The sequence below is a fragment of the Chenopodium album genome, chromosome 19 (genome assembly GCF_948465745.1).
Source record: "Chenopodium album chromosome 19, dcCheAlbu1.1, whole genome shotgun sequence".
Classification (NCBI taxonomy): Eukaryota; Viridiplantae; Streptophyta; class Magnoliopsida; order Caryophyllales; family Amaranthaceae; genus Chenopodium; species Chenopodium album.
The window spans coordinates 39,332,491-39,352,377 of NC_137852.1; the positions used below are offsets into that span (position 1 = coordinate 39,332,491).

A 19,887-nucleotide genomic window follows, 5' to 3' on the forward strand; every position below is an offset into this window, starting at 1 on the left:
GTTTGTTGTTGCTATGGCTTGGTTCTAAACTTAATTTTAATAGTTAGTAGAATTAATATTTCTACACAGCTTCACTTAGAACTCAATAAAAGAAGAAATAGCAAAATTGATTGAAAATTTGAAAGATTCACCCTAAAACAATAAAAAGCCAAGCAAATTTCAAAAGTATCTTTCACGGTAAATTAATAATCAATGACTCGATCCATTACAGCATTGGTTCACACTGTCACACGTGCTAATAAACACTACATATAGTACAAGAATGCGATAAACAAGCCAAGATCATCGACCAGATTGCCTTACAGGACTACCTACTTAGGGTGCTTATATTTGTTTGCCAAGCAAAGTCAGCAAGAAATTCTTGTAGTCCCCTGATGTGTCGCCAATAACTGCATCCGCAACACTTTCTTTGTACGTCCTTGAATACTCTTCATTGATCTTTACCATGTCAACTTCAGCCCGAGTCACTATTGCTCTAGTTAGTGAATCTTCATCTGTACCGAGTCCAACAACTGATGAATTTATAACCTGCAGACACACAGGTCAGAAACCAAAAGCCATCAAAGTATAAACTTTCAGAGACCAAAACCTGATGAGCCACAGCATAATACTTTCATAAAACAGGAGAATGTGAACCTCTCAACCTAGTCGGTCGAGTTAAGTTCAGGTCAAATGAAATTGGTAATGTGAACCTCTTAACCTCATTTGAGTAAATTTTCAGAGGTTCACAAACATGTTTGAGGGGTTCTATAAATTGTCAATATCATTTGGGCAAAATTAGTAAACTACAATGTCTTCCACTAGACTGTATCCTTTTCCCTAAGTTAAGGTAATTTCACATTAGTCAAAAACAGCTTCATATATAAGCTGTACTTTTTAGTCACCACTTAATTTTTGTAAAAAGGCTCAATGAAGGTAGGATTGACAAGTTAGTAGGCTAATTTACAATCACGGTACTGCAGTAGTTCTAGTCCTATTAATATTGAAATATCAATAAATTTGGGAAAAGAGGAAAGCAAGTCCACCTTACACATGTTGCAGAGAGTTGAGCAATCTAACGAAAAAAGAGAAAAGCAATTACACCCTACACATTCAGCTGACGAGTGAAGAACCTACAATCAAAGTGAATAGACAACAAAAGACAATTCTTCAAGGTAAAACCCATTGTTAATTGTAATTGATTTGCTCCATTCAATATGGAATTTTTGCTCAAAACTGACACTGATTACACTAAACAAAACATATCTATAATTAAAAATCTTAGTGAACAATAAGTTAACTCACTTCTGATCAACTTAAATAGTTTAAAGTCTATCTGTTCCAAAATCAGAGAGAAAATAACAGAAGTCCATCGAACTTAAGGATGATATATTATGTCTGAAGCCAATAAAATATGGAATTGGTTTTGAGGAAAGTTGAGAATAGAAAATGTGGCTCCTTAACTTTTGGAAGCTTTAGGCAATAAGAAAGTAGGAATACCATACAGAAACTGAAAGTTCAGAAGAGGGATGAGAAATATATTTCCTAAAACAGTGTATATTTTGAATTATATTAGGGATATAAACTCCAAATAGGTTCTAAACGAAATGGATAAAAACCAATATGGGTCCTGCCATTGTCAGAGTCTGCAAGGATCCTAATCCAAACTAACCTGGCAGAAAGTATTTCAAAATGGATTTATACGACTATCCAGTCAATAAAAAATCGAGGAATTATTTTTCATCTTGATTGAGTTCAGATGTTACTCATGGCATATGCATCATTCATAAAGTAAATTTAAACAAGAACATAGTTATGAGTATCAAATACCTCAGCAAAGTGCTTCTCAGGGCTTTCAATGCACAAAATGGTGATTCTCAGTAAAGCTTGCAAATCATCGTTCCCACATTTCAATATATCCTGTCAAAGACCATGGTTAAAAGGTAAGCTACAATTTGTGTTGTTAAATTCAATTATCTTGGGTGATTAAAACAGAGGTAAGAAAGTGACCTGGTCAATGGTACTAGAATACTCCTGCTTATAGCAAGCAAATGTTGCTCTCAGCTGAAAGAAATTTCGAGTTCCAAGAATCCACACAACATGATTATGGTCTAATTCCTTCTTTTTGATGGATTCATGAAGGTGAGCAGCTTCAAGTTTGGCAACATTCATGTCCACCACTTCCTTGTCATATCTGTAGGAGCTCACTAAAGCCACAAGAAACTACATAATACAGGTAACACTAGTCAGCCAAAATACTCCAATCCTAGCGTCATGCTAAGAACTGATACAATGATGCCAACTACAAAAATAGTATTAGAATAAAGATTACTCCCGTTGTTTGGTATCTAGTCACACATTCTGTTTTATGATGTCCGGAATAAGATGTTGCTACACTATCATGGTCAATGATTAAATTAATAACAAGCCAATACATATATCAAATAATGGTAAGACGATAAAGATATGTCACATAGCACAAAAACTACGAATTGAATTGAAATGGATTTTTTTCTTCGTTTTTGTGGTGTAAAGTCATAATCATAATATATCCTTAAAAATGAGGTTGGAACAATGTGACTCCTAATTATGGATAACAATGGGAACAGACAATACTGTTACTTCCACAAAATGACACAGAATATAACCCACATTTAGTTGATATAAGTCATATAACAGATCTTAAAATAGAACATAATTGCATACATCATACAATTCTATAATTCATGTAAGTACATAACATTGGCATTATGATGTGTTTCAACATCACTTCAAGCTAGTGACGTAGCCCCCTTATACTAATTACCTTTCTCAATGAAAGTTGTATATTTGATGCGATATCTTCTTCAACGGAGCATTCAAACAAGGAACAGTAGGCCTGCCTGACAGCCATCAGATGATGAGGGGAAGAAGCACATGCTACCTCAACTATGACTTGCAAATGTTTCACCCCTTTCTTCGTCGCCTTTAAAGCATCATTAATCAGTCTCGCATCTCTTTCCGGAGGATCATATGTCCATAGAAGTATTGCATTCTGTAAGTAGCAAAGATGTTATTTGATAAACTGTGTGGAAATAAGTGAGCACCCAGAAGGAAACTTGAAGTGTTTTTTTTTTTTTTTTTGACAAAATATTATTCCAACATAAATTGTAGCAGTAAACACTACAAGTCTCATGCATAAGCTTTAAGTCTTTCAGAGTAAAACAGTCCATCTAAAAAAGTTCTGCATATGGTCACACATCAACACAATGCAGTTATTTTATAGCTAAACTACTAACTAAATCTCCCATTTACAGTACAGTCATTAGAAGTTCAAATCATTTTTTACTTTCTTTCTCACAAGGAAACATGATAATGCCCCATATTATATTTTGCAAATGGAAATTCTCTCGTTTGCCCAAATTTATTAACTATACACCAAATATGTCATAAAATTCCAAAATTTCAGCCTTAACACCATAAGAAATCACTTAACTGACAAGTGATAACACTAATGAAATAAATTGGAAAAAAAAAAAAAAAAAAAAAAAAAAAAAAAAATAGCTGCCTAATTGAAGTAGAATTGTTGATAACTTCATTCTCATTTCAACAATAGAATCTCGTATGAAAAAAAGAGTTATATACGTTTCAAAAATCGCCTTGAAGACCGTGTCAAGTCAAATGGGGCAATAAAAAAAGGAGACAAAGGGAGTAATGGTTAAAGTTGTACGTTATAACTAGGAAGCATGAAACTCATTATGATAGTTTTGGAACGGATGCAATACACATTAAGATGAATCAAATGAAATCCAAGTATCCCACTATGTGACTAATTATGTTATAACACTTTGATTTCTATACTATTCACATTAATCACATACTCTACTAGAATACATTTCTTTCAAAAAAAAATCTGTTTTAAATTGAGAATTAAACATTTTGAACAGTTGTGGTCAAATTTTGAAAAATTGGCAAACTTTTCTTCAAAAATTAATCAAGTGGGATCTTATTAACATTGCTAAACAAGTTCAAATATCACGTCATCTCCTAGAACCAAAAGGAAAGCTCTAACCAATCGGGAGGGCCGGGAGGCATTTCATCATTTAAGGCAGGAAATACTAATGAAAATTTACTGCCAAAGTTTTTAGATTTTGACAGTTTATATTTGCTTAAATTACTAAAGGGCCCTTAAAGAACCAAAATTTAACATACAACCATAAAGATTAAATAAAAGAATTACTTATAAAATTTAGAAGAAATATATACCAAAAAGTCACCGGAAAGTTCAGAACGAAGACTATCAAAGAGAGATTCATTGTAAAGCTGTTGATAAGCTTGAGTAATCTTCTTCCTTTGACCTGCATTTCTCTGACCCAATACTTTTATTACTGCTTTCTCATCTGTTCCCCAACCTGCACTTTCAATTACCCATTTCATCAATTTTTCAGATTAAATCAAAAAAAAATTAAATTAAATATAGGAAATTCAATGAAAAATGAGGGTCAAAGGAGAGAGAAAGAGAAGGAGATGACCTTGAAAAGCTTTTTTAAGGGTCTCAGAATCCTGAATTGGAGAAGGAACAATTTCTGGGACTATTAGAGTAGCCATTTTTGATGATTTTTTTTTTCTCAGAAGAAGTTAGAGAAGAAGGTGGTTTTGGGTATTATGGGATTTTTGGATTTTGGGTAATGTAAGATTGTAATAATGTACGAGTTGTTGTAACAGAAATCGCACGTTTTAATTTTTTATTTAATTGGCTTTACCTTCGGTTATGACTTATGAGAGGCCATTTGTAAAGATCTTGCAACTTTGATGGAGTAAAATAAATAAAATAAAAACAAATTCACATTTCACAGCCTATCCTTTTCGTACTTTCATTACAGATGGACAATTTCTTTAGTGTAATGGTTTCCCACTTTATTGGTACCCAATAATGGAAATATGAAATGAGATTGAATCCGGATACCTTTCAATTCATGTCAAATTTCGTAGTTGTTTGGATTGTTTGAGTCATTACAAAATATGGTAAATGAGTCAAATTAAGTTGGTTTCCATGTTGTTTGAGTCGAGTTTGGGTTCTCCCTTATTAACTCGGGTATGGAATCAAGTCGGGTCAAGTTGGGTTGGGTCAGGAAGGGAATTCACAGGTCAAAATCCGATCTAAGTTGTCAATATTTTATTTCTAGGTGAATCAAGTAGGTAGTAGGATCTTTGACTAAGGGTGAGCAAACCGGGTGCCTAGTCAAAATTTAAAGATTTGGGCTTGTAATTGGTTGGGGCCAGTTCATAATATTTGGAATCGGAATTGGAATTAGTTCCAAGTCCAATTCCTAAAATTACGACATTACTTGGCACGAAAAAATTACAGTGTGTTACAACATACACGGGTAAATGGTAATAATATAAGTATATGACTATTATTTCTGTATAGTACCGGGGCCTCGTCAGTTGATCCACAATGAACTTGTGAAGTAGTAATGTTGTATCTCTATCGTTTTCTAGATATATCTTTGAATCTTTCAATAATGAATTAATGTTAAGCATGCTTTTGTTAAGCTTAAAATAGATTATCTTCTCGTTGACCTTGAAACCATTTGTCTTAAACAAGGAGGAAAACACGACAGCTAGAATGAGACACTTATAGAATTATGCAGGTATTAATTTCTTTATTTTTAATTAATACGTACAAGTATTCAATATTTCAATATGCTAGGTACGGAGTAGTTAGGTAGGTGAGCAGTCATGAACTCATCATAATATTTGTTTGTCCATATATATTGAATATATGCTCTAATAATTTCCCTAGTTAAAATGATTACATAATTTTGTATTTTTCTCAATAAATTATGAAAATACAAACGTAAACGGAGAGTCATGTATATAATTTAAGGTAGCGTAAGTAGACATGTACTTGTATTTATGGAAAATGTTATACATAGCCCTTAGGGCTACATATAAGCATTAAATTTACACTTGAAAATCGTTAAAGTAAATAAATCATCAAAATATAAACAATAATTACACTTATTTACGCGTATTTTTGTCATGAATTCCTAATTTTATACAATTTCCAAGAGTGTATTTAATGCTTATATATAGCACTTAGGGCTACATATAGCATTACCCTTATTTCAATTATTTTTTGGCCAGGTATATAATAAAAAATAATATTATATTATACAGAGTACTTATAGTCTTATACTAAGGGTCTGTTCACATTTACTGAACTAAGCTGAACTGAACTGAACTGAGCTGAAATGAATATTTTATGAGAGAAAGAAATTGAGAGCTGAACTGAACTGATTAGAGCTGAACTGAACTGAAATTAAGTAAATGTGAACAGATCCTTAGACAAACAACCACAAAATTACTTTATTTCAATACAATTGGATTTTTCAACATATTAATAACCAACAGGCCAGTTGGAGAACAAATAATTGGAATGCTAATCAGCCATCTATACTTATATATTAAAAAGCGTTCCTAAAAACGTTTATGTGTCACATAAATCTGCACCACATTGCGCCACATCATCATTTAACTATCATTATGCCATGTCACTTCTAGCATTGCAACATTTATTTAATGTCATTATTAATAAGAAAAAAACATCCCACAAGGTTTGAACATTGTATCTCATGGTTACAAGATCACATACCTTACCGTCTGAGCCACAGCCAATTTATGTTCTCCATATACACATAAATAAATATATGTATAAGTAAGCACAAAAAAATAAATATGCAGCCTGAAAAAAATAAATTAAGAGGAATAGCCTCAACAATTCCTAAACAATGGAAATGTAATATCTTCAACAATGGGATTTTGGATTACATTTTGTTTTAAAGTTGTTTCCCGGTGCAACGCCCGGGGTACACACTAGTTTAATTTCAAATAGTTGGATATTGTAGTATTATTTGTTATAATTATAATTTATTTTTCACTAATGTCTTGCATGAGATATATACAGAGTATTTCTCTTAGGGAAGAATCTTTCATTTTCTCCCCTACTCTTTCATACTGTTACTATGTTATTAACTTTTCATTTTTTACGTCTGTCAATGTAAAACTTTGAAGATACATACAAATATACAATCATACGGAGTACATTATAATACTCCGAGCTGTATCATTTAAGTTACGGAGTAGTTACACAGTTACACTTGTCAAGGTAGGTTTGGGGTAGCTAAAGATGATGGTGAAGGTCAACTTTGCATTAATTAGTCCCTAGCTAATTCAATTATTGAAAGGATAAGAGAAGTTAAGAACTTCAAAGGGAAGCAGCGTGAAGCACATGTGGAGTGGGGTTAAGGAAGATTACAATTCATATAGTACTAATAATAGTATTCATTTGTTTTCAAAAAATAATAGTATTCATTTAATCAAATGTTTGGTTAGATATAGACAATTTTGCCAGCAGTGTTGGGGTCATATAATTAGAAAGAAAGCACGTTAAACTCGTGTTTTTTTGTTTTTTATGGTAGGTCTTATAATTTAGGGTCTGTTCTCATTGACTAAACTCAGCTGAACTGAACTGAGCTGAACCCAACTGAACTGAATATTTTATAAGAGAAGGAAATTAGGAGTTGAGCTGAGCTGAACTGAATTTCAACGTAAGAGAACAGGGCCTTAGACTTGATATATGGTAAACTATCTTCTTGTCGATCGGTTGAGAGGTCATAGTAGTATAGGATGTGCCATTTTAATTTACAACAAGTGTTCATATAAATATAGACAGATAGATTTGTCAATTTTGGGTTGACATTATTAATTAATTAGTCTTTATTGCACAGTCCTATTGATCTTTTCTTTTAATTAATCTTACTACGGAGTAGAGCTGTCAATTCGGGTAAATGGGTCGGATTTTAGTCGGGATTGTGTGGGTCGGGTCATCTCGGGTCGGGTCAATATGGGTTAATGTCAAGACCTATGTGGGTCGGGTTTGGGTTGGGTCATGCTTGAGTCGGGTCATGTCGGGTCATACATCTTTTCGGGTTCGGGTCGGGTTTAGGTCGGGTCAATAAAAGGTCGGGTTACATTCGGGTCGGGTGAAAAACAAGTCGGGTTAAATTCGGGTTTTTACGGGTTTAAATGAGTTTGGGTCATGTTCGGGTTCGAGTCGGGTTCGGTTCAAGTCAATTATTTTCGGGTTATAATCAGGTCGGGTCATTATCGGGTTTGAGTCGGGGTCGGTTCAAGTCAATAATTTGCGGGTCATAATCAAGTCGGGTCATTCTCGGGTTCGGGTCGGGTTCGGTTCAAGTCAAAAACTTGCGGGTTATAATCGGGTCATTTCCAAGTCGGGTCATTCTTGGGTTCAAGTCGGGTTTAGTAAATAATTTGCGGGTTACAATCAAGTTGGGTCATTTAAACTTATCTGGTCATTCTCGAGTTCAAATTGGCAAGTCAATAATTTGCAGGTTATAATCACGTCGGGTCATTTCCAAGTCGGTCTCGGGTGTGGTTCAAGTCAAAAATTTGAATTCCCTTAAAAAAAATAATAATAATAAAAAAAGATAAGTCAAGTAAGATGAGAAAGACTTGCTATTGTCTGGGTCCCGTGTATTTTTTAATTTTTTTGTTTAATTTATTTATTTATTTATTTTTTTTTTTTTTTTGCTGCCATCCAGTTCAGTTTTTCTTTGACGAGGATTATGTAAGAGATAAGTCAAGTAAGACGAGAAAGGCCAATTTTGTTTTATAATTGGAATCCATGTTAATAAATTGAAAAAAAGCCTGAAACTCAATAGTCAATACGGAGTACTCTTTTTATCCTAAAAATTCCTAAATCCTAAAATTCGGGTTAGTAATAGGTAGAGTTTAAATTCGGGTCGGGACAATAACAAGTCAGGTTGAATTTGGGTCGGGTCAATAACAAGTCGGGTTGAATTTGGGTCGGGTCAATAACAAGTCGGGTTTATTTCGGGTCGGGTTCAAAATCGAGTCGGGTTAGGAACGGGTCGGGTTGAACTCGGGTCGGGTTAGTAACAGGTCGGGTTGAATTTGGGTTTTGACGGGTTAAATCGGGTTTGGGTCATTCTCGGGTTCGAGTCGGGTTCGGTTCAGGTCAATAATTTACAGGTCACATTCGGGTCGGGTCCTCTCTAGGTCGGTTCATGGTCGGGTTCGGGTCTCAAATACTCGGGTCAACTCGGGTCTAGGGTTGGTTTCAGGTCGGGTTAGGTCGGGTTCGGGTCACCATTTTTTTCGGGTTCAGACGGGTTAGGGTTAGGGTCGGTAGTTCGGGTCGGGTCAGCTTTTGACAGCTCTACTACGGAGTATAAGTAATCTTTAAACGACTTGATCTTCTCGTCCATTGCTAATCCTAGCTTATATGATGGCGTACCATTTTTAATTTACAAGTGTTTATTTGTTAATTATAGCATTAGTAGTGATTGTTCAGTTGTTAGAACGTGTTTTATGAAGCTGTTAGCGGCATGTTTGAAAAAATTATTGACAATATATTGGTTTAGGTAGTGATTAGTGATAGCAGTAGTGTTTGAATATGATCTTACAAATTATTGACAATATATTGTTAGACTTCACATAATCGCGTTAATTAAAGCTTTGGCATTGCTTAGATGCAATAATTATAATTAATTTGATTGATGTTGAGTTCATAATTTTATTAAAGCCAAGGATAATGATCTCAACAAACCAACACTTATTATGTCTCTCACTTGTTAAAATACTCCAACTTCATAAGCCATAATCGCTGGGAGCGAGTGGGTAGGAGATCCGGCCGATTCCAATAAACATCGATTCCACGGTCTTTAATACTCGAGGTCAAACTCTTAGGGTCTGTTCTCATACGATTATTTTCAGTTCAGTTCAAAACTAATTAGTTCAGTTCAGTTCAATTCAGTTCAGTCAATGAGAACAAGCTCTTACCTTTACGCCAAATTTCACTTGGTTAAATCTTAAATTTATTGCTGTGATACAACTTTACAAATATACTCAATATTTTAGATAGTATTCAATTTTGTTTAGGGTTTAAAAGCATAATACTCCGTAAGATCGATGCTAAACGTAATTTTAGAGGTAACAATTGCTAAAATAACAATTGCTAAATGTAATTTTAGAGGTAAGATCGATCATTGTCAAACACCGACAATCAAAAAATTTGATTTAGTAATGTAAAAGTTATACTGTACTTGGTATGATCGAAAATCCCGACCAACTTTTTCAAACCTTGTTTTATTAATTTATTTTTATTTTTTTTCCATGTGAACATATCTTTGTGACTTGGTGTGAACAAATTAACAATGATAGACCTTTTATTTCATGTTTACTAATTGTACTACAGATTTTTTCTTTTTTTTTTTAATCACACAATGGTGGAGCTTTTTCTTTATTTTACAAACAAATCAGACAATGGTAATGGAACTTTTTAATTATTTTTTTGATGTGAAACAATGATGGAACCTTTGCAGGCAACAGCATACAGTAGTGCATTCCATTATTCTGGTTTAATATGATAATGAGATAAACTACTGATCCAGTACTCGTGCATCACGTTTTGTACTATTCACATTATGTGTACGGGTGAAGACTGAACACAAATAATAATAATACAGAGTAGAGTATGGTATAAAAAATAAAAAAAACGAGTACATATGCAAATTCTCCATAATTTAATCCAATCATTGACTTTTTTTTTTTTTTTTTTTTGTTTAGACAGAAAATATTATGTTATTTGATAAATTTTGTGAAAGGTGACTAAGGGCCTATTCATTTCAGCTTAATTTCAGTTTAGTTCAATCTAGCTCTAATTTGTTTAGTTTAATTTAGTTCAGTTCAGCTCCAATCAGTTCAATTCAGTTCAGTAGCTATGAACAGACCCTAAGAGAGTATATAAATCAATCTTAGGTTTTAACCATCAGTTTCATTTTTTGGTTGAGTTGATCCTTTAATATGGTATCAAAAATCAACGTAACATAAAGGTCACGAGTTCAAATCTCATCCAGCACCCCGCATGTGAAGAGGCTCATAAGAGGGTTGGGGATGGGATTGATAATTTATGGTTGGGAACTCAATATAATATTGACACCCCCTTATTTAGATTGTACCATTGTATAGGTTATTGATTGGGAATAAATATCAAATTTACAATAACACCATCTATCACTAATGTTATATCCTTATGCTATTATTAATAGCAAAATGGTGTTATTAAGGGTCTGTTCACATTATTTACTTAATTTCAGTTCAGTTCAGTTCAATTCAGCTCCAATTAGTTCAGTTCAGTTCAGCTCCAATCAGTTCAGCTCTTAATTTTCCTCTCTCATAAAATATTCATTTCAGCTTAGTTCAGTTCAGTTCAGCTCAAATCAGTTCAGTTCAGTTCAACTCAACTCAGTTCAGTAAATGTGAACAGGGCCTAAATCATAGTGTAATTAAATCAAATGGCTGGCTAGCTTTGAACACGATGGTGCAGCCAAAGGGGCACCAGGTCCAGCAGGCAGTGGAGGTTTAGTTCGAGATCACACTGGTAAAATGCTTCATGCTTTTGCTCTTAAAAATGGGAATTGTGATGCGTTTATGGCTGAACTAAAGGTGATTGAGTATGGTCTAGAGTTAGAAAAGAGGATGGATGCTACTAAGCTCCAGGTACAAGTAGATAGTCAACTTGTTGTCACAGTAATGAACAGCGAAGAAATTCACCGAGGTCCGAGGCCAAGGTAATCATATTATTATACGCCACTACAAGCAGCTCATCGATGATAACACCTGGCAAGTTCAAGTCATTCATATCTACCGAGAAGCAAATCGAGCAGCAGATTGGCTAGCAAATCATGGGGTCACCCAGAACAACTATATCGAGTTGATTCAATTCCCTCCTACCGAGTTAGGACGTATTTTACATGATGATATTGTTGGTGTGGCTTGGCCACGTGTAATTTCTCTTTAATTTTCTTGTTTTTTTTTTTTCCTGGGGCCTAGCCCCTCGTTTGCATAAAAAAAATGGATAGCAAAATGGTCCTTTTCTCTTTATTCCCAATTTCCATCTCTCTAACTTCGCCTTCGTGTAATTTTTTTTTTTTTTTTTTTTTTTGAAGGAAACCTTCGTGTAATTAAATCATCGGAATAGAGCTACTTTAATTTAATCTCATTGCTAATTTCTAATACCACCTACATTCAATTTCTCTTCCCATAAAACAAACAAAGCAATATACATTCCCACAATCCCACCTCCTCGATTCTCATTCCCAAACCCCAATTCCAATGTATTAAGCACCCCATTAGATTTAATATTTAGAAGCATTGCACCAATATTTATGAATGTGTATATTATGGGAATAAACAAAAGTTAATTAAAATAGAATAGATGAGCCTTTTTCTTACAACAAAAATAGATGAGCTTACAATGTAAAAAAAAAAAAAAAAAAAAAAAAAAAAAACAACGCACTTGTCACATAAAATTTGGAAATTGATTTTGGCACACCCTTATGTGAGAACACAGTTTTCTATGCTCTTCTCATATAGGGGTGTGCCAAAATCAATTTAAGATGTGCCAAAATAATTTCCCTAAAATTTTGTAGAGTATCTCTAAATCATATGCTAATAAGAAGCACGTAGGATTACGAGGACTAATGATCTCTTAAACATGGTTTAATTTTGATGACAAATCTTAGTTTTATTTAATTTCTTCTTTGTCACCCGACTCGTCTAAAGTTATGTTGTTATCTTCTCATATGAAAAACAACACGAACTTAGGGCCTATTCTCTTACGTTGAAATTCAGTTCAGTTAAGTTCAGCTCAATTCAGTTCAGCTCAATTCATTTCAGTTCAGCTCCTAATTTCCATCTCTTATAAAATATTCATTTCAGCTGAGTTCAGTTCAGTTCAGTTCAGTTCAGTTCAGTTCAGTTCACTTCAGTTGAGTTCAGTTCAGTTGAGTTCAGTCAATGAGAACAGGTCCTTATACTTATATTCGGTATAGTCTTCTTCTCATATGAAAAACACGAACTTATACTTTTTTTTTTGACCCGTGTGTATTTGTTCCTCGGACTATCAAAATAAGAATAGAGTAATTGTCCGTTCAAATAGTCTGAAAATACACACAAATCACATAATAGTCAACATTATAAAAAGAGCTTTTTTTTTAACCCAATTATAAAAAGAGCTTTATTACGGCTATTTCACCAAATGCCACTGAGTAATTTAAAAATTCACCAATTGCCATCAGACTTTTCAGAATTCACCAAATGCCACCCAGTTTTTTAAAAATTCACCGGGTGCCATAATGACCAACGACCGTTAACTCCGTTAGTCATTAGGGGTTAATCATGACACATGTCATCATATGATTGAACCAGTTATCTTAATTCATAAAAATAAAAATAAAAAACATAAAATAAAAAAAAACCCAACATTTCCCAGCCACCTACCCAAAAACCACCAATTTTCCGATCAATCGCCGGAAAATCGAACCCTAATTCCGAAATTCACTTACAAACCGAATCAATGACTCAGGAAAGCAACTTCGACTCAAGATTTGACCCAGTTGAATTTGCCTCGATCACCTCGAAGATACCCATGTGAGATTAGCTTCTACAAACAAGAGATTCCAGCATATGCGATCTTAGGGTTCGAAGAAGAAGCAGCGTTGATGAAAGGAGAGAGAATGAGCTCGTAATCTTCTAGAGAATATTCGTGGGTCCCACTATCAACAACTAAACCAGCTGTAACAATGGCGGAAGACGGCGATTCAGGAGAAGAGGATAAAGAATGGAGTTGAGAGGAATTGAGCTTCTCAAGAAGAGATTTGCACTCATGAACAAGCTTCGAACTCTTCCGCCATGAACCATTTTTGATGATCTTCTCAAGAGAAGGCACCAGCACTTGTTTCAACCGGGAATTGGCTTCCGAAGAAGCCATTCCCGATTAATCATTGAGATCTGGGTGAAAACGGAGGTTGAATTTGGGAATTAGGGTTCGATTTTCCGGCAATTGATCGGAAAATTGGTGGTTTTTGGGTAGGTGGCTGGAAATTTTGGTTTATTGGTGATTTCTGGGGTGGGTGCGACTGAGTGAGTGGTTTTTGGGTTCAGGGCGGGCATCGTGGGTGGTTTTGGGGGTCGGCGGTGGGTCAGATGGGGCGATAAAGGGCCGGCCGGCTGATTTTTGGTGGCTAAGGTGGTCGCCGGCCGTTTTCCGGTGAGATAAGGGTGGGGCTAGGGTTTTGCTGTGGTGGGGGTGGCTGGAATTTTTTTTTTTTTGTTAATGAATTAAGATAAATTGACCAATTATATCATGACATGTGTCATGATTAATCCCTAATGACCAACGGAGTTAACGGCCGTTGGTCATAATGGCACTCGGTGAATTTTTAAAAAATCGGGTGGCATTTGGTGAATTCTGAAAAGTCCGATGGTATTTGGTGAATTTTTAAATTACTCAGTGGCATTTGGTGAAATAGCCGTTTTTTTTGTTTTACAACGGTTACAAAAAAACATAAGGCTCATCAATTAGCTAATCCATGTAGAAAAGAGCTAAATTTATATGAGGATACTCTTACACCACGATCATGTACAAGAAATGTTATTGGAGCAATTAAGATTATTGAAGGAACTTATAAATTCTTAATTTTCCTATTGAAGTTACTTATAATAAGTATAATTTGTACTTTAGTAACTCCATAAAAGGATGTTTGAGTTTGACCAAAGTAATGCGTTTCACAATGTCATAAAATAATCACATTATTTTACAGTATTAATCTGCCTTACAATTACATAAATGACGAAAATACCCTCATGATTAAATCAACCATGTTGTCCATGTATATATAGAATTAGGTGACCAGCTATTTTAATTATTTCAGTGCTTTTAACAGTCTCTCTCCTCAATACAAACAACAAGTTCAACTATGGCTGATATTTCTCTTGATCATGAAGCTGTCACCAAGGCTTTCTCAGGTTTTTCTCTCTCCAATCTCTTTCATATCTTACAATTTTGGTTATTTTAAAAAAATGAAAATAATGTATGGAATTATTTTTATTTAATATGCTACTTTTGAAAAATAAATTCTGCTTAATTAGTCATAATATTAGCCATTAAACAGGATTCATTTGAGCCTAACTCACAAATTGTAATGTCTTGCGTAAATTTCTTTGTTGGTTTATAGTTATAGCGAAGTAATTTCCCGAATCATTTTGAGAATAAGGCTTTGTTGTCGTCAAAACTTTGAAAGTAATCATACCAAAAAAATTATAGAATTGGTTTGTTGATCAGAATTTGTTTCCGGTAAGTCATACCAGATTGACATTCTTTAAAAATTATGCAAAAGTTGATATTATGACTTGAATGAAATTATTAGTCAAAGTTGATTCTCAGAGTCTATTCATAGAAACTTAGATTTACAATTACTGCTTAATTCAGTTTAATTTTGGGATTATGTTGTGACCGATTATACGATAATTTTCTCAACATCACATGATTCAGTATTACCGTTATTACCACGTTGAAAAAAGAAAGAAAGCATAAAGTTACTCTGTTTCCAAGTCTATAAAATGGGTATTGTTGAGAGATTCTTACATGCATTTAGCTGTATTAAGGGTATAACACACCGAAAAATAAGGGTTTTTCTTAACTTTAGGTGTATCTTAGTGCATTACAATAGTCCAATACTAGTAGATCATATTTGGTAAAAAAGTATATTGAGTAATTGGTTATAATGTGTAGTAAATAATTATAGTTCATCTAAGCACTACTTCTTCCGTTTCGTAATAATTACAACACTAGAATATGCACAAAGTTTTAGGAAAATTATAATACGGGACCAAAAGAGGATTATTTATAACATAATATATAGTTAGTAGAAAATAAAATTAATTAAAAAAGTAGTGTAGGGTGGAGTTGGTAGGAGAAAAAAATAATAGTAAAACATTTGTGAAAGCGGAATTAATGGGAGAGAAATTATAAAAGAATAGTGTGTTATTTTCAAATATGATATGTTGCAATTATTATAAAACATGGAGTACATAAAAGGAAAATGTTGCAATTATATTTAGGAAAAGTATTGTGTAGAACGGACTCACGTGAGTCCAATCATACAAAAAAAATTTAATCACTAAAGTGGCAAGTTTAGCATAAGGAAAATGGAGGTGGTGTGTTTGAAGGTTATAAATTGGACTCACATGAGTCCGTTCTACGCAAAACCTTCTCTTATATTTGAAAAACGCTCCAAAAAATGAAAGATTTTAAATTGAAACAAATAAAAATCAAGGATATGTGGATGTTACTAGAATGTGGGCCTTTATTTTTGTTGGTTAGAAATTATAAATTTATTAGAAACCATGAGTGTTACTTTAGTTTTAATTTTTTACTAAGCAAGTGAGTCGCGAGAGAATTACTAATAGAAATGGCAACATATACTTGCTCAACTTGGACATATTAATCTTTTACCACTATGTCAAGATCTCATTTTAGATACAGTAGTTGTACGGAGTATAAAATAATATAAACAGGGAAGATGTGAAAGATCATAAGAGTAAGGAAAGCAAAAAAAAATTTATGCCTAAAGAAAATTCAAAAGTAGGTAAATAAGTGTGTTTAGGATTAGGACTAATCCAAATACTTCGCTAAACACATCCTTTATACTTCGTAGTTGACTTCAAAATTGACTCAATTAACAAAAAAGAAAAAAAACGTGCTTATATTTACTGAATTATTTAATTTGTCATTATACATTTACAGGTAGCGAACTGTCCATCTGGACCATCTTTAATGAATGGGCCTACAAATCAAGCCATTTAAGTGACAAATAGATGGCGACTTTTTTTTTTTTTTTGAAAGGGAAGATGGCGACTTTATAACAACAACAATAATTTTATGCTTTCTGAGTTGTCTTCTATTATGCCATGTCATATTGTCATTTTTGTACCCAAAATATCAAAAAAAAAAAAAGATGATGCAAATTATTATGACTTGGATCCATTTGTTTAGTATATTTCTTTCGTACTTCAATAATCGTAACATTTTGACTTTTAGACGCAAGTTTGACTAATAAATAATAATCTTACAAGTAGTTTGTTATTTTAGGTGCTCGTAGTGGTGTATACTAAACATATTTTTGTTACCTTAATGAAGGACTTGGAGTCGACGAGAAGGCATTGATATCGACTGTTGGGAGGTGGCAACATGACCACAAAAACTCGTTTAGGAAGTCTAGTCCAAGCCATTTTTTAGCAGATAATGAGCGCCAATTTGAGAAGTGGAATGAGAAACAAGTTGAACTCATCAAGCATGAAGTTCTTCGATTTAAGGTATATGCATACATGATTTTTCGCTTTTGAAGCTTATCATAGATGAACTAACTGTACAAGTTTATTAAGGTGATAAACTTGTATTTTCTCTGAATTAACTAGACTTTTGAGTTCATCACCTAGACTTGCTTCGCTCTTTTTTAGAGTGCTTGACAATAATCAACATTCTTACGCTTGCATTTCTTAGAGTGCTTTGGTGCTATGGACCATGCATCCTTGGGAAAGAGATGCTCGTCTGCTCAAGGAGGCTTTAACCAAAGGCCCTCAAGGGTATAACTTGGTCATGGAGATTGCCTGCACAAGATCGTCAGAAGAGCTTTTGGGAGCGAGGAAAGCTTATCATTCCCTATTCGACTCTTCAGTGGAGGAAGATGTTGCTTCCCATGCTTATGGCCACGAACGCAAGGTTAGTTTCTCCTTGTCCAAACTTACAACATTAGTCTTCTTTCTTTTATTAACATAAAGTGACAGATATTCATTGATTGTTTGGTGGATATATAGTTTTTGGTAGCACTAGTGAGCGCCTACAGGTATGAAGGTACTCGAGTGCATGATGGGACTGCTAAATCTGAAGCTGAGGCTCTTCACCATGCCATCAAGAATATTCATCCCGTCGAGGATGAAGAGGTAGTGAGGATATTGTGTACAAGGAGCAAGCCCCATCTCACCGCTATCTTCAGACACTACAAGGAGTTGTTTGGGAAAGAGCTGAATGAGGTATAAAATCTCTTGGACTAAAAACACTGATAAAATTTGTGTGGGCTTAGACTGCAATCAAGCTTCAAACTTGTGTTAAAAGATCTGATTGGAAAAATGAAACAGAATTTTCACCACTGTACTAATCTCTGCAGGACCTTCATGGTAATCCGAGCTTAAAAGTAGCGTTGGAATGCTTAGTTGTCCCTGCAGTGTACTTCAGTGAGGTAAGGCGCGATTTTAAATATCAGTCATGTAGCTAACATAAAGATGTATTGATGTTTAAGATGCTGATGAAAGCTTATGATTGATCAAACTAATAAACTGCAGGCTTTGGATGCTGCAATGAGAAAAGGGGCTGATGAGTTCACCCAAGAGGCTCTAACTCGAGTAATTGTGTCTCAAGCTGATGGTAATATGGAGGAGATAAAAGCTGCATACCAGAAGCGATTTGGAATTCCTTTGTCAGAGAAAATTGAAGAGACTTGTCTCGGAAACTTCAAGGAGTTCTTGCTCACATTGGTTGCTAGAGGGGAATAAGCACAAACTGGCTTTAGGTGGATGTTTTAATATTTCAAATTTATGTCGATCCTGTATGTACTCTTCTATGTTTACCTTATTTATAAGGAATTAAGGATTATCCGTCAGAGATTGGCTACTTATTATTTGTAGGCATTTACATATTATTTACTTCTATGAGAAATGGTTATTGCTTGCTTTTGTCCAAAATCTTGGCTTATATACTATATACTTCAATGCATACTTATAAAAACTTGGGAAAGCTATGAAAAGATACTAGATACTAACAGAACTACAGAAGGAAAAGAACATAGAACAGATATTGAAGTTTTGTATATTCATTACAGTCCTTTCGATTAATACTGGATACTAGTTGTCTAGTTGTTGCAACCCTTATAGAAACTTTCTTTTTATGCTTTGTATTTAATTCATACTTTTCTTTGATAATACTGAGTGGGTAAAAGTAAGTAAATAAAAGTATAAAACCATGCCTGAAGCTGTACTTCAGCTTTACTTTCAACGCGCCTACTTGGTGAATACACTCTGCCTAGTTATCTCTGTCTTTGGACTACAAATAATGTCATGTGACGCATATATATACACCAGTGTGCATTTCTCACTTGTCATGAGCTCATGACTCATGTTTCATGAGTGACTGTTTTGCAGATGATTACTGTGCTGTTTGGCCGTTATTGCAGTCGTTTAGTGCCATATAGGCTGTGACATATGTATAGAGGATCAAGGCAGATTTGTCAATTCCGCCTTGAATTGACAAAATACAATGTAATCTGTAATATTGTGAAACATAATTTAGCACTTTTGTAGTATATTTTGAATGTTTTTTCAGTAAGTGGCATGCTGAAGCTGTTTCTGTTATAGCATGTGTTTATCAACCCTGCAAGGGTGCCATTTACTTGCTACTGTGGGTTGTCTTTGAGTTTCTTTTGTCTAAAGATCAAATTGGCTTATCAGGTGTTTTCTGAATAGCAAAGTTCCTCGCTTCTATTATCAGGATTGATGTACACCCTGATGCACAGCTAAATGAGCTAATACAGCTTGAATCGCAGGTATTTGGTGAATCCATTTCGCGCTCCTCTCCACTGTGAGATAGATTGCAAGCAACTGGCCACTGGACACCAACTTACAAGATTTTCTGGAAGCTGGACTCATAGGACTGAAAGTTCTATGTAGTCAGTGATTATCTATTATCAGCCTATTAATACATTGTTCGCTCATTCGCAGATTATTCCACTTCCACTCATATTTACAGATTGTTCATTGTCCATTCTTATTATTAATTTCCCATGTAATACATAATTTAGCTGAAGAGATTTAAGTGCAGCTTCTGCTTCCTTTGTTACTTCACACCGATTTTGGCAAATGTTTAAATGAAGAGAGTTGTACAGTTTATCATACTTTGTATGTGACATTACTTTAGATAATGTT

At 34.2% G+C, this 19,887-nt stretch overlaps 2 protein-coding genes across 2 annotated transcripts; one reads left to right on the forward strand and one right to left on the reverse strand.

The window, feature by feature from the left end:
• Positions 1 to 200: 200 nt before the first annotated feature.
• Positions 201 to 4,648, reverse strand: LOC145595503 (annexin D3-like). The gene is made up of 6 exons (XM_081651921.1): positions 4,491 to 4,648; positions 4,225 to 4,370; positions 2,786 to 3,013; positions 1,990 to 2,202; positions 1,810 to 1,899; positions 201 to 528 (listed from the first exon to the last, which is right to left on the reverse strand). The coding sequence occupies exons 1-6, from the start codon at positions 4,564 to 4,566 to the stop codon at positions 325 to 327; spliced, it is 957 nt and encodes a 318-aa protein (XP_081508047.1). The 5' UTR covers positions 4,567 to 4,648; the 3' UTR covers positions 201 to 324.
• A 10,134-nt stretch (positions 4,649 to 14,782) lies between these two features.
• On the forward strand, positions 14,783 to 18,514 carry LOC145595504 (annexin D4-like). The gene is made up of 6 exons (XM_081651922.1): positions 14,783 to 14,877; positions 17,051 to 17,226; positions 17,414 to 17,632; positions 17,728 to 17,943; positions 18,078 to 18,149; positions 18,253 to 18,514. Exons 1-6 carry the CDS (start codon positions 14,829 to 14,831, stop codon positions 18,460 to 18,462), a joined length of 942 nt encoding a protein of 313 aa, XP_081508048.1. The 5' UTR covers positions 14,783 to 14,828; the 3' UTR covers positions 18,463 to 18,514.
• The last annotated feature ends 1,373 nt before the right edge of the window (positions 18,515 to 19,887 follow it).

Coding starts and splice junctions, on each gene's coding strand:
- LOC145595503 (XM_081651921.1), bottom strand. CDS start 4,566: ATGGCTACTCTAATAGTCCCAGAAATTGTTCCTTCTCCAATTCAGGAT. Junction 2,203..2,785: donor TACAACTTTCATTGAGAAAG/GTAATTAGTATA, acceptor TGTATTATGTAG/TTTCTTGTGGCTTTAGTGAG. Junction 529..1,809: donor CTGAGAAGCACTTTGCTGAG/GTATTTGATACT, acceptor GTGTGTCTGCAG/GTTATAAATTCATCAGTTGT.
- LOC145595504 (XM_081651922.1), top strand. CDS start 14,829: ATGGCTGATATTTCTCTTGATCATGAAGCTGTCACCAAGGCTTTCTCA. Junction 14,878..17,050: donor TGTCACCAAGGCTTTCTCAG/GTTTTTCTCTCT, acceptor ACCTTAATGAAG/GACTTGGAGTCGACGAGAAG. Junction 17,227..17,413: donor ATGAAGTTCTTCGATTTAAG/GTATATGCATAC, acceptor TGCATTTCTTAG/AGTGCTTTGGTGCTATGGAC.